Source organism: Chelmon rostratus, chromosome 13 (genome assembly GCF_017976325.1).
Source record: "Chelmon rostratus isolate fCheRos1 chromosome 13, fCheRos1.pri, whole genome shotgun sequence".
Taxonomy (NCBI): Eukaryota; Metazoa; Chordata; class Actinopteri; order Chaetodontiformes; family Chaetodontidae; genus Chelmon; species Chelmon rostratus.
The window spans coordinates 21,065,646-21,078,720 of NC_055670.1; the positions used below are offsets into that span (position 1 = coordinate 21,065,646).

At 41.7% G+C, this 13,075-nt stretch overlaps 1 protein-coding gene across 1 annotated transcript; it reads right to left on the bottom strand.

Moving 5' to 3' along the window:
- Nucleotides 1-2,583: 2,583 nt before the first annotated feature.
- LOC121616371 (lactase-phlorizin hydrolase-like) lies at nucleotides 2,584-12,051 on the bottom strand. The gene is made up of 14 exons (XM_041951111.1): nucleotides 11,529-12,051; nucleotides 9,727-9,805; nucleotides 8,850-9,528; nucleotides 8,115-8,763; nucleotides 6,289-7,842; nucleotides 5,788-6,056; nucleotides 5,369-5,659; nucleotides 4,935-5,133; nucleotides 4,327-4,517; nucleotides 3,987-4,093; nucleotides 3,737-3,868; nucleotides 3,363-3,586; nucleotides 2,930-3,166; nucleotides 2,584-2,798 (listed from the first exon to the last, which is right to left on the bottom strand). The coding sequence occupies exons 1-14, from the start codon at nucleotides 12,049-12,051 to the stop codon at nucleotides 2,584-2,586; spliced, it is 5,349 nt and encodes a 1,782-aa protein (XP_041807045.1).
- Nucleotides 12,052-13,075: the final 1,024 nt, after the last annotated feature.

The following is a 13,075-nucleotide window of genomic DNA, read 5'->3' on the forward strand; positions in this document are numbered from 1 at the left end:
TGCCAATGCCGCATGCGGTATGGAGATGTTGTGCAGAGCAGCAGGTGTGTGGTATATTGCTTGTGCTTGTTTGTCTGTGCATACGAGGTTGTCATGGACACAGATGAGGAACAAGTGTCTTGAGGGCCTAAGGCATAATATGACATCTATTGTGATGTAACATTAAATTTAAATGTTATGCAAATGAGCTGTCTTCAGTTGGAGGCTATGAGTGTACGATCGTTTATCTGATGAGAGCCTGAGTGCATCCATATCTATACTCAAATACGCTGGTGAAAACCGCTCACTTGAACACAGTTGGACACACACTGAAGATGTTGGAGCGATCTATAACAACATGCTCCCTCTCCACATATTATTGAAACAGCCAATTGAATATTGTGCTGTGTTAAACTGATGCTTTAAGTCTTCTGTTAGATTCATTCGAGCAGATTGAAAAGATTTGAGCTACGTCCTGAGTTTGAGTCTGGAGGTGATGAGCTCGGAGTTATTTTCCACTTCTCATGTTTAACTGCATAAATATAGCACATGACAGACGTTCCCTCTTGCCATTTCACCGGTCTGTCTTCCTTTTTAGTGCACATTTCAAAGTTGAATGCAGATGATTGTGTTACAAATTGCGTAATAAAGAATAGCCTGTTGATGTGCAGTCACACACACCAACACACTCACACATGCAAATTGTAATACTGCTGCTGCTACTACTGGATTTTAATGATTGAATTACCGAGTCGATACTCCGCATGCAGCCTGTCATGTTTTATTAACTGCACAGATTGTATGCAATTATTTAAACTTGTTATAACAGTTACACTTTCTGAGTCTTTGCAGTATCTTACAGGAGTGCGTGTAACCCAGAGATTGGCAGGTACTCATACATGTGCAAGTCATCAAACTTTTATGCAAGTTAATCAAGCTGACCTAAAAACCTTTCATGAAACTATGAGCGAATGTGTTTTCTTCCAGTCTGACTCATACCCCATCCTGACAGACTCGGGGGTTTTTAGATATTGAACAGACCCCTTGTTGATCCGAGCTGTTAAGGAGCGAGCAGGGGAGAGCACGCAGAGCAGACACCCACCGTTCGTTAATGCGCACATCCTGTTGAGAAGGCGGGTCGCCCTGGAGACCAGACTTAGGTATCCTAGCAGGAGTGCAGAGAAGATGCTTATTTGCCCTGCGAGCCTCTTGTCAGGGACGAGCTGTTTGTGTGGATCATGTTATTGAGTAGGACAGACATGCAGGGGCATGTTTGACTGGCTCCTCCAGGCGGTGGTGGTTTTCTAGCCAGAGGTCATTGGTGGCACAGCAGTGACCAAGAGCCTGCAGGTGTGGGATTGTGACCTGAGAGGTAATGGTTCAAATCCCCAGACCATATTGGATAGTAGTTGGAAAAGTTGAGGTAGAAAATACCATTCCTCCTCTTTAAGAACTCATATTGAGGTGCTCTCAAGCAACAAACTTAATTTCAAAATGGCCTCTGACTGACTGAGCAACAGTTTAAGACTGATGATGTCCCCAAAAGCTATCAAATGGATAAATAAAGTGCTTTATTCGTCCCACTGGGCTGGGAAACTCTGTGAGTATTACATGAGCATGAAGCAGGTTGTAGTGTCAGAGTATTGTATGCATTCCTTATCAGGATGTTGAGTACATCTCCTTTGATCAATCTGGTGGTAAAAGAGCAAAAAGTATGAAAAGCATGAAAACATGAAAGATGCAAGAGTGTGTTGCTCATAGTGAAAGCATACTGTGCTGAATAGCCTGATCTCCAATGTGTTTTCTTGATTTTCCGTCTTCAGTTCACCTTCTTCAGCCTTAGCTTTAGATAATGGGATTTAATAATGTGAAAATGCTCTGTATTGTAGCAACAGCAGCATCAGGGCCACTGTCCTCACAGAAAATGATTTACTGGCGCCATCCAGAGGACGTTCATTGACAGTGACACAAGTGTGTGAAAACGTCACAGGTATACTGGTAATCTTTATTTCTCAAAATACATATTGGAAATTCATATGAATCCATTATTTACAGAGTTTTTCAGTGTAGCAGGAAGCAAAAACACAGAAGTGTTTGAAATGAAACCGACGAGTGACTGTGTGAATGCTGATTCGAGTTTTTGAGCAAAAGCTGTGTCAAGTTCCAATGATACACATTGCAATCATGTTAAGGAGACACGTTGCCATTAATTGAGCTGTTCGCTGCCTCAAATGCTTAATTTCACTAAACAAAATCATAATTTATTTAATGCATATACTTATATTATACATATATAATGCCATTAGTGTCATATTTTGCTGGGAAGAAACTTTTGAAGTACATATTGATCTTTTTTCTTTCTGGACTTTTGGTGATCAGAAAAATTTCATAGGTTTTTGCTATAAAAACAGGTTGAGTGCCACTAAACCCTAAAAAAAGCAGCTGTTCTATATTGTTTTAAGATTCCGACAAAAAAACTACATTGAGTTTCCTACTAACTAGGCAGCCATTCAACCTGAGTGTATGAGCTGGACCTGGACAAGCTGTTATGGAGATTTCCCTTGCCTCCAAAACTTCCCTCACATTCTCTCCATCTCCATCTGATCACTCGGCAGCTGTCTTTAACTTCCTTCTGGCTTTCAGGAGCCGGTACACAACAAAGACAATACCAAGTACACTTACAAGAAGAAATACAAAGATGACATAAAGTGCAACTTCAGCATCATGAGGTGAAAGCTCCAGACCCAGGAAGTCCACCATGTTCAGGGGCAGAGTGGGGGCAATTGTGTGTGCAGTGGTCACAGAGGGGATAGTTGTAGCTGTTGAAAGAGACGGACAAGAAACAAGGAAAAAATTAATCATTTATTCCTGTTAACCTACTGTCGGATCTACAAGATTTCCCTCCTAAATTCTGCAATGACTACATGTTTTTTTTAATATGTGGCATTACCTTCAGGGTCAGGCTTCAAACACTCATGGGGCCCGAGGGCCGGGTCTGGGAAACCATTGCAGGTGATGATGGTGGCGTAGCGAGAAGCAGAGTTTTTAGGGATGCGAGGAAGAGTGGGGTCGGAGCGGTTCACATAGAAAAGTCCAAATCGCTCAGAGTAGCCAGCAGCCCACTCAAAGTTGTCCATCAGTGACCAGGCTGTATATCCTCTCAGATCAACTCCATCCAGAACCAGGGCTGAAAGATCAACAGCAACGCCTACATTTAATATGCATGTACATATCTAAACAATAATAATAATAATAATGATAAAAATAATGGTTTGGGTGTTCAGTTGATGGTGATATTAATAAATAATAACAATCTCAATCCAACAAAAGCAATAAAATCCCCATAAATCCACCCGATGCTTCTTTTTTATTGGCTGCGGTACCTTTCAGGGCCTGGTTAATGTAGTTCTCATAGTAGTGCGATCTGTGGATGTCATTCAAGTTCACTGCTCCTCGCTCTGAGATCCCATTCTCTGTGACATATATGGGTGGGTTTCCATACTCATCCTTAATAAACTTGAGGATTTTCCTAAATCCAAAAGGAGTGATCTTCAGCCAGAAGGAGCCAGATTCAATCCAGGTGCGGTCATGTGTGGTTCCAGTGCCCCTGGATGTTGGATTGAACATTGGTTTGCTATGATTTGTCGCATTTAAACAGGCAGCTAAATAAACTATGACATTCATTTGTGGGTTTAATTCCCAGTTGTGCCAACCCTGTTATCAAGGGTTTTCTTTTTTTTTTTTTTTTTCAACCTACCTGTCACCTTCATAATCCTGCTGCTTTCCCAAATCAACTGGGAATGAAAGAACTGTTGTGTAATGATTGAAGCCAAAGTAATCATGAGTCCCTTTGATCCTGTTGATTTCCTCAGGGGTGAACTCAGGTAGCCTAAATTGGAAATAAGAGTCTTTTTCAAAATCGTACAGCAAATGTCTGTCGATGACATAATATTGTATAACAAACCAAATTTCTGTGCTTGTGATGGTATGACCTATTTTTCACTTACCGTGATTCGGGGAGACCTGCAGCCAGGCTTCTTTTACGAATGATTGTTTTCATTAAATCAGGATAATCACCGTTGAAGATCGGATGGGCAAACCAGCCAATGAAGAACTGCAGAAAATTATGCGTTATATGATTATTGTAAGTTAACCTGCTTTGGATACCAGCTGTGTGGGGTAAGATTACACATCCCTATGGGAAAAACAGTTAAATCTATGCTTGACATACTTTTTTGAGCTTTACTTTACTTGACACAATCTGACTTTCCTGATGCATGAAGCCCCATCTGGTAACTGAGACTGTGGGGAAAAAAATGCTCAAAGTGTCAGATGTTTATTGTCTACCTGCAGGTAGCGCTGGGCTGCATCCACGTCTTCTTGCTTGTGAGGGTTCCTTGGCTCCACCCAATCAGAATTAATGGTAATTGAGATGAGGCCGTCCTGTGTTGCTCGGTACTTTTCATTGTAGAGGTGCCAGGCCTCAGCATGGGCCTTGATCAGGTTGTGAGCTGCAATATACTGCTTACCCACAATGCCTGAAACATTTGGGGCGTGATTAACATTGTTGCCATTCATCATCATTTAGTGTAAAGTTTTCAAACATTTGTCATCATCTAAAAGTTTAAAGATATATATATATTTCCCTATACAGTGAGTAACCATGAGTGAAATATTGATAAAGCACAAGAAATTACAGCAACAATTCTATGATTTCAAGCTTTGACTCACTTTGTAAAAGTTCCTCACAACTCTAAACTAATTTGTAAAAGAAATCTATTTTTTCTTGAACACCTTTCACTGATTTTGTAGACCAAAAAAGTGAAAGCTGTCGATTTTTACAATCTCCATATAGTGGACAGTTCTGATCCACAGAAAAAGAACGTTCTCTACACTGTGAGATATAAACTGGTTAATTTGGGATGAAGCATCTCAAAAACAATTTACTTCATCACCTGGAGCAAAGGTACCATATCCATAGCCAAGGTTGGCCACAATGTAGGGTTCATTTAGAGTGATCCAGAACTTCACTCTGTTTCCAAGTCGGCTGAATAACACATCGGCATAATCTCTGAATCTTTGGACAATGGTTTCATTCAACCAGCCCCCCACTTTGTGTAGTTCCAGTGGGAGGTCCCAGTGGTACAGGGTCACCTGAGAAACAAAGGAGAGGAAATTTGTACTAAAGTACTACATACTTTTCCTATGGGTGATGCCTCACTCTCTGGGGCTTAATTATACTTTGCTAAGGCAATAATAACATGCACTGCTGATGTTCTTGATACTACCATAAGGAGCCTTCAAAGTCAAAAATATCCTTTTTTGGAGTTGGGCTTGTACATATACGAGCCATTCGTCATTATTAGTTCTGAACAACAACACTGTTTACCTGGGGCTGAATGTTAGCAGCTTCCAAAGCATCCAGTAATCTATGGTAGTAGTCCAGTCCAGCTTCATTTATGTGGTTGTTGGTGCCATCAGGAAGCACTCTGGGCCAGGATACAGAGAAGCGGTAGTGGGTCACCTTCAGCTTCTTCAGCACCTCCACGTCCTCGTCAATCTTGTTGTAACTATCACAAGCAATATCGGCATTGTCACTGTTGCTCGTCTTCAAAGGAGTATGGGCAAACTTGTCCCAGATACTCAATCCCTTTCCATGAGCTCTCCAGCTCCCTTCAATCTGAAATGATAGTTTGTCTTTCATTCACGTACATTGATAAAAGATACCTTAAAAGTAACTGAAGCACCACCATGCCAGTGTACAGCACTCCCTCATTGTAGAAGAGTGAATGTGTCAACGTTACTTACCTGGTATGAGGCACTGGCAGTACTCCAGTTAAAAGTTTTGGGAAAGAGTCCATAAAGTATTTTCTCGTCATCTGGTAATGGGAAGCCATTGTCCTTCATGACTTGGTAATAATAGTGAGCAGAGCGTTTGGGTGACCTTGGTTGGTTGGAGTTAGTGAAGTCTACATGGTGCAGCCCAAATCCTACTTTGTACCCATTGAGCCACTCAAAAGAATCCATGAGAGATGTGGCTATGTATCCTTTCACCTTCACACCATCAAGATTATGAGCTGTGCAAAACAAGTTAGGACAGAGATAACATGATTAGCAATAAAAAGATGACATTTGTGGATAGGTGGTCCATATTTCACATTATATTGTATAATTCCACAGACTATGGTGACTGGTCCGCATGGCACAACATGTGTCTATCTAATTTAAGACAAACACAAGAAGATGTTTGATAAATTTTAGCCCCAGCTAGATGAAAAAACAAAAAAAAACCTTTAAACACAAACTCACCCTTTAAAGCCTCATCAACATAGGTTTTGTGGTAGAATACTCGGTCCGTGTCATCAACTGTGGTCTTCATGTCTGTAGCTACTCCATTCTCAGTAATGTAAATCTCTGGATCTCCATACTCCTCTTTGATCCAGTTGAGAAGTCTTCTCAAACCCCATGCAACAGCTCTCTGGTTACTGATGGCAGTAGTTGGTGAATCTCCTTCTTCTGCTTCTGACAAGTCCTGGTCATATTTATAAGATTGAGGGTTAAGCCGAGCTGTAACATGGCTTACTATCTTTGTAGTGTAATGATTTACACAGAAGAAGTCAGCAGTTCCCTTAATGTGGCTCTTTTCTTCTTCAGTGAAGGAAGGTAGTCTTGACCATGAAAGACCTTGGAGCTCACTTTTGTTTCCAACTTGCCACTTCATTGCATCAGGATAGTCACCATTCTTGAAAATGGGGTGTGCAAACCAACCCAGTTGGAACTGCAGAGCACGGTCAGCAGCCACCACTTCACGGGGAACATTAACATCTTTAGGTTCAACCCAATCAGCATTGAGAGCAATGGATACCAGACCACCTTGGGATTTGCGATATTTATCATCATATGTGTGGTAAGCCTTAGCGTGTGCTTTTATAAGGTTGTGTGCAACTCTGTATGGTGCAGTTCCTGGGTTCTTAACATTTGGGGGGATCTGTCCAAGTCCATATCCTGACCATGCAATTGTGTGAGGCTGGTTAAAGGTCATCCAAAATTTCACTCTGTCTCCAAAGGTGGCAAAGCAAAAGTCACAAAAGTCATTAAAAGTTTCAGTCATGTTTACATTGTCCCAGCCACCAAGGTCTTGTAAAGCTTGAGGGAGATCCCAGTGGTAGAGTGTCACCATGGGAGTGATGTTATATGCTATGAGACCATCAATGAGTCGGTTGTAGTAGTTAACACCCTTCCAGTTCAGGGAGGTGCGATGACCATCAGGAAAGATCCTGGACCAAGACAAAGAGAATCTGTATGACTTCACCCTCAGAGCTCGAAGCATGTAGAGGTCCTCTTCAAGTCTGTGATAGCTGTCACAGGCCACATCTCCATTTGCATTAGCAGGAATACTTCCAGGTTTGTGGGTGAATGTGTCCCAAACACTGGGCCCCTTCCCATCAGCATTCCAGCCACCTTCAATCTGGTAAGCTGAAGACGATACTCCCCAGCTGAATCCTTGCGGGAAAGTACCGTAGTGGAAGAGTTTTCTCTGAAAATTGGATTGGCTGGAGAATTTCCTCCAAACAACCCTGGCTTGGGATGGGACTGTAGAAGGTGGGATTGATAAAAGTTTATTTGACTCTGTGTTTTTCACTTCTGGTACATGAAATAACAGGTTGTTGGGGGCAAAACCATTTTTCTCAATAACTTTGGAGTAAAAGTAGGCAGACTGCTTTGGAGTCCTGGGTCTGTCAGGCAGGTCAAAGTTGACATAGTGCAATCCAAAACGTTCACTGTATCCTTGTGGGCCTTCAAAGCCATCCATGAGTGACTGGACAGTAAACCGCTGCACATTTACTCCATCCAAATGTATAGCTGTGGAGAGTACAAAGATATTCAGCCACTGAATGCTATTTTACATAGTATGACAAGTTCTGAAAAAGCTGAAATTAGCAAAGAAATGCACACCCAGCTACAATTGCAAGCCACAGTATCATTAACAAATACAAATGATGGTTTCACTAACAAATGGTTAAGTTTGTAATGCAATGTCCAGTGTTAGGGGGCAAAAGCCTTGTCCAAAGTATGAATACAGGGATAAAAAATTACAAATGTATTCACATAAGCAACTGCTTTTAACACCATACCTTTCAGGGCCTCATTGATGTAACTCTTCATGTACTCTATTCGACTGGTGTCATTGAGAGTCTCCCCACTGTACTCAGTAGGCATACCATTCCCAGTTATATGGATGGGCACTTTGGTAGCCTTCAGGTATTCTGTAGAAATGTAGTTTAGAAGCCTTCTCAGACCCCAAGGTGCAGAATAGATCCAGTCAGAAGCTGTCGATGGCCATGAAGGGTCCACGTGTGCCTGGAAGTCACCGACCCCCTGAGGACCAGGGATGCAGCCACCATCACTGTTGTTGATCAACCGGGAGGTATAGTGGTTTAATCCGAAAAAGTCAGCTGTTCCACGTATCCTCTGGCTCTCTTTAGGAGTGAAAACTGGGAGTCTTGCAGGCTTAGAGTGGGGGCACTCATTTATTTTCTCTTCTACCTGAGTCTTTAATGTTGCAGGATAGTCTCCGTCCACAAATATGGGATGTGCAAACCAGCCCAACATGAACTGCAGGTAGCGATCTGCAGCTTCTATGTCTTCAGGTCTGGAGGGGTCCATAGGCTCAGCCCAGTCAGAGTTTAATGCAATGCCAACTTTCCCTCCTTGTGTCTTCCTGTACTTATCATTATAGAGATGCCAGGCTTCAGCATGGGCCTTGAGTATATTGTGAGTGACCTGCCAAGACAAAATAAATGCTTGGGTAAATATACAGATGAATGAAATAGTGGATATTTACATTAGGGTAAGACCATTACTCTCACCTGATAGGCAGCGTCCACATAGTCTTTGTCTCCAGGTGGGTGCTCACCAGTGCCATACCCAGCATGGCTCACCACCCATGGGCTACTGAATGTGTTCCAGATCTTGACCCTGTCTCCAAACCTGGAGAAGCAGAAATCTGCATAGTCCATGAAGGCTTCAATAATGGAAGCATTCCTCCATCCACCATAGTCCTGGAGTGCCTGGGGCAGATCCCAATGGTAGAGAGTGACAACAGGTTGTATGCCAGACTCAATGAGGGCATTGATTAACTTGTCATAGTAGAGAGCACCTTCCTCCAAGTGGCTGCCCCAGTGGCCTGAGGGGAAAATACGGGCCCAGGAGATAGAAAACTGGAAGGTGCTGACGTTAAGACCTCGCAGGAGGTAGACATCATAATCCACCTTGTGGAAACTGTCACAAGCTACATCAGCTGTCTGATTGTCAAAAACCTTGTGTTCATGACCAAAATGGTCCCAGATGGTCTGTCCTTTCCCACCTTCTAACCAGCCTCCTTCAACCTTGAAGGACTCACTGGAGGTGGCCCATTGGAAGTCAACAGGAAAGGACTCCTCCAGGAAGGCATCTCGCTCAGATGAGGTCACAGAGGCAACATCACTCCAAGTTTTGCAGTAGGTCGTAGAACATGATGATGTTTGAAGATTGTTTCTGTTATTGTCACTTTGGTGTGACCGACAAAAGGACCAAGATGTGGACAATAAAATTAGATGTGAGAAATCAAAAAATGTGTATGTGATGCCATACAATTACAACGTGAAATGCTTATTATCAGACATGAACACACACAAGAATTTTCACAGAGATGGTTAATGATATATTGTAGATCAAATCCTTAATTGTCTTTTTGCACTATAATACCTTTTTGGGAGAGTGTCAGCTTGATGCAACATGTCTTCCATGTCAAGTCCAAGAACACTGTAGTCTCCATTGCTCAGCACTGTAAAAGTATAAGAGTAGATCATAGTACATGTCATGTGTCATGTAATGCATGCTATAGATTTAATCAGAATTTTTCAGTCTGTGATGCCATGTTTCCTCACGTGACATAATTAAGTTACATCAATCTCAGGTATTCATAAATGAATGACTTAATATGACTACTTGACACTGCTTAAATAATCCAAATGTAGCGGGATTCGTTGTTTCTAACAGGAGGGCAGCTCAAAGCATCTAAAGCAATCTGTGATGCAATTTGGTTAAACCTTACGTTTTCAAGAATACTAATTCACACTAAGCAAACAACAGCATTTCACTTCTTCAAGGTTGTGACTCTTCATTCATCGTACAGATTACCTTTTAAGATTGTGTTATCTGACAGGAGCTGATAAAGGGAACAGTCATTGATGTTCACCTCATAAAAGAGAATGGGTTTGTGTCTGCACTTTCCCTAGAAGAAAACACTGATTCAATACAAGTGCATGTCACAGAATTCCTAGGATACGACAGTAAATGCTGACATTGTATTTTCTGTAGAACTGAAGACTGTTAACAAGATCTTGAAATAACTTTCTACATACCAAAACATCTTGCAGTTCCTCAGCCAGGTTTTGACCAGTGGCGCAGTCAAAATTAATTTTAATGGAGAGGAAATCTGAATATTTCTGAAAGAGAGATACATGTGTGAGTGCAGCTGGATGTTACTTTTCCCTAAAGCAAAAAAAAGTAATCAAACACATTTTTATACACATACTTTAATGTGCTTATGATCTGTGCAATTAAGATAAGATCAACTTTATAAATCTCCAGCTAGGGAAATTTGGTATTGATTATGTGATCTCACCAGTAATTGAGTGTCACAGATGACTGGAACTGTACTGGCCTTAACCCCAACCGATACTTCTCTATCTGTAAGACATGATACAATAATTCAGTTATAAGTCGACACTCCCTTTTCATGACCTTTTATACATGTGATATGGAAACCATTATCAAACATTGCCATAATTACTGCCTATAAGCTATCTATGTTGTGGAGGCACGCATAATGCACTCTGTGGAATAAGTTTCCCCTTTTGAAGACTATGAAGCCTATCTGTGGATGACTGTCATAAAGCTGGGCAATGACAACAGAAGATAAGAAAGATTGCTTTCAAAATATGATAAAAGCACCTCGACTTTGCTCCCAGTTGTGGTGATAGGTAAATACTGCAATAGATTATGTAAAAACAGACTGACAGGACTTTATGTCCATGCTTTAAAAGAAAGACAAGAAGCTCTCTTCTCACTGTATCATCTATAAAATGTACCTATTTCCCTATAAAACTACTGAGAAACTTTTGCCACTGCCTGTATTTTGCACTAGGACCCAGTGGGTCTCCATTGTGAACTGATGTGGTGTGGTTAAGCAAGCAAATCAAAATAATTTTGTCACATTATCACAATCACAATGTTCTGATGCAGCCATACACGGTCTCATGTGTTTGAATATTTGTAAGTATTTTTTTCAGGCTACTTAATGGGGAAATCTAAAGGAAAGTTAAGGCACACTAGGATGAAAGAAATTGCACATTTGGATAAATATTGACCAGATTTGTCTCTGTTTCTAACTAGGTGAACACTAATCAATATTTTCCTATTTGAATATACAAGAAATTACTAGTCTTCAGCTTTCCAGTGTTATTAGACTCAACACATAATACAATGAAATATTGAACTCCTACCTCTGCTAGGAAACAGCTGGTGGTAACGGTGGTAGACACTGATGTGTGCATCAACAGCGTTTTGCAGCTCAGCATCCCTCAGCTCATCCAAGCTGCTCAATGTCAGCCAGGAGTCTGCCAGCTCTCCAAACTCTCCAAACACAAACTCAGCATACTGCTTAAACATCTCTACCAGCTCCTGGCTCTCCCAGCCTCCATACCTTAATTTCAGAGTGTCTGGCACCGTGGATCCATGAAGGATGACCAGAGGCTGAAGGCCCACCTCCAGCAGCTGTTTCAGCAGGGTCTGGTAACAGGTAACCACAGCCTGCTTGGACTGGCTCGAGAGGCCTGAAGGTAGGAGATGAGCCCATGACAGCGGCACTTTGAAGTGGGTCACCCCTCTGCTCTGGAGGTACTCAAAGTACTGTCTAGAGCCTTGAGGTATGGGATGACTGCAGTCAAAGGTATCCACTGCTCCTTCAGAGGGTTTGCCATCCAGGCTCTTTACCTGTTCATTGGTCAAGGGACCTGCAAGAAACATGGCCGGATGTTGATCATCATGTTTCTGGCACATGCACCCATACACAAAGATCAAATACACAGAGAGAAGTTTCCCCAGTGACAACATATTGTCTGAGTGAGGGGAACTGAATTAGCCACAGCGTGGTCAACCTTTTATAGCACCTATGTTTACAGCTTGAACTTTCAGGCAAACCAGAGTTTCGTAAGTGACACTACGCAGGAGTCGCCACTGCACTGATAATATACGATATCTTTGGTAAGAGTGGTCACAGCCTTGAAAGTGTCTGATAAAGGTAAAAAGGGAGGTGAAAGAGGAAAAAAAGTGCACAGGACAAGGAGGAAATTCCTGAAAAATAAAGGCAACTATTGGTTCTGTAAGTGTTATATTAATTTCCATCAAGAAATTTAACCGCATTGGTCACCTCAATGTGTCATTTTGGTTGTTAGTTCTGTTATTTCCTGTTTTATGTTGAAAGTTGTCCTAATATGTTATGTTATGCTCCACTTCCCCTGTTTTTCCGCCGTTGTAATTGTTGATTTGTCCCTCCTTTGTTTCACCTGTTCCCTCATTAGCAGCCCCTCATTGTGTATTTGAGCCTGTTTCCCCCCAGTCTGTGCCAGTTCGTCCTTGTACATTGTGTGTAAAATGTGAACAGAAACAGAATGTGATGATTTGCAAAACACTGAAACCCCATATTTAACTTGAAAATAACACAAAGACTGAGAAAATTGTTAAATTTCTTTGTTTTGAAAATTATATCCTCATTAAAAATTTGATGCCAGCAATACATTAAAAAAATTGGGACAGTAGCACCAAAAGACTGAAAAAGTTGTGAACTGCTGAAAGAAAACAGCTAGTGGAACATCTCACACTTAGTCAGGTTAACCTGCAGCAGGCGAGTCACATGATTGGCTATAAAAAGGGCCTCCCAGAGAGGCTGAGTCTCTCTGAAGTAAAGATGAGGAGGGGTCCGCCACTCTGTGACAAACTGTGCTGGCAAAATTTAAGAATAAGGTTTCTCAATGTAAAATTGCTTGTCCAC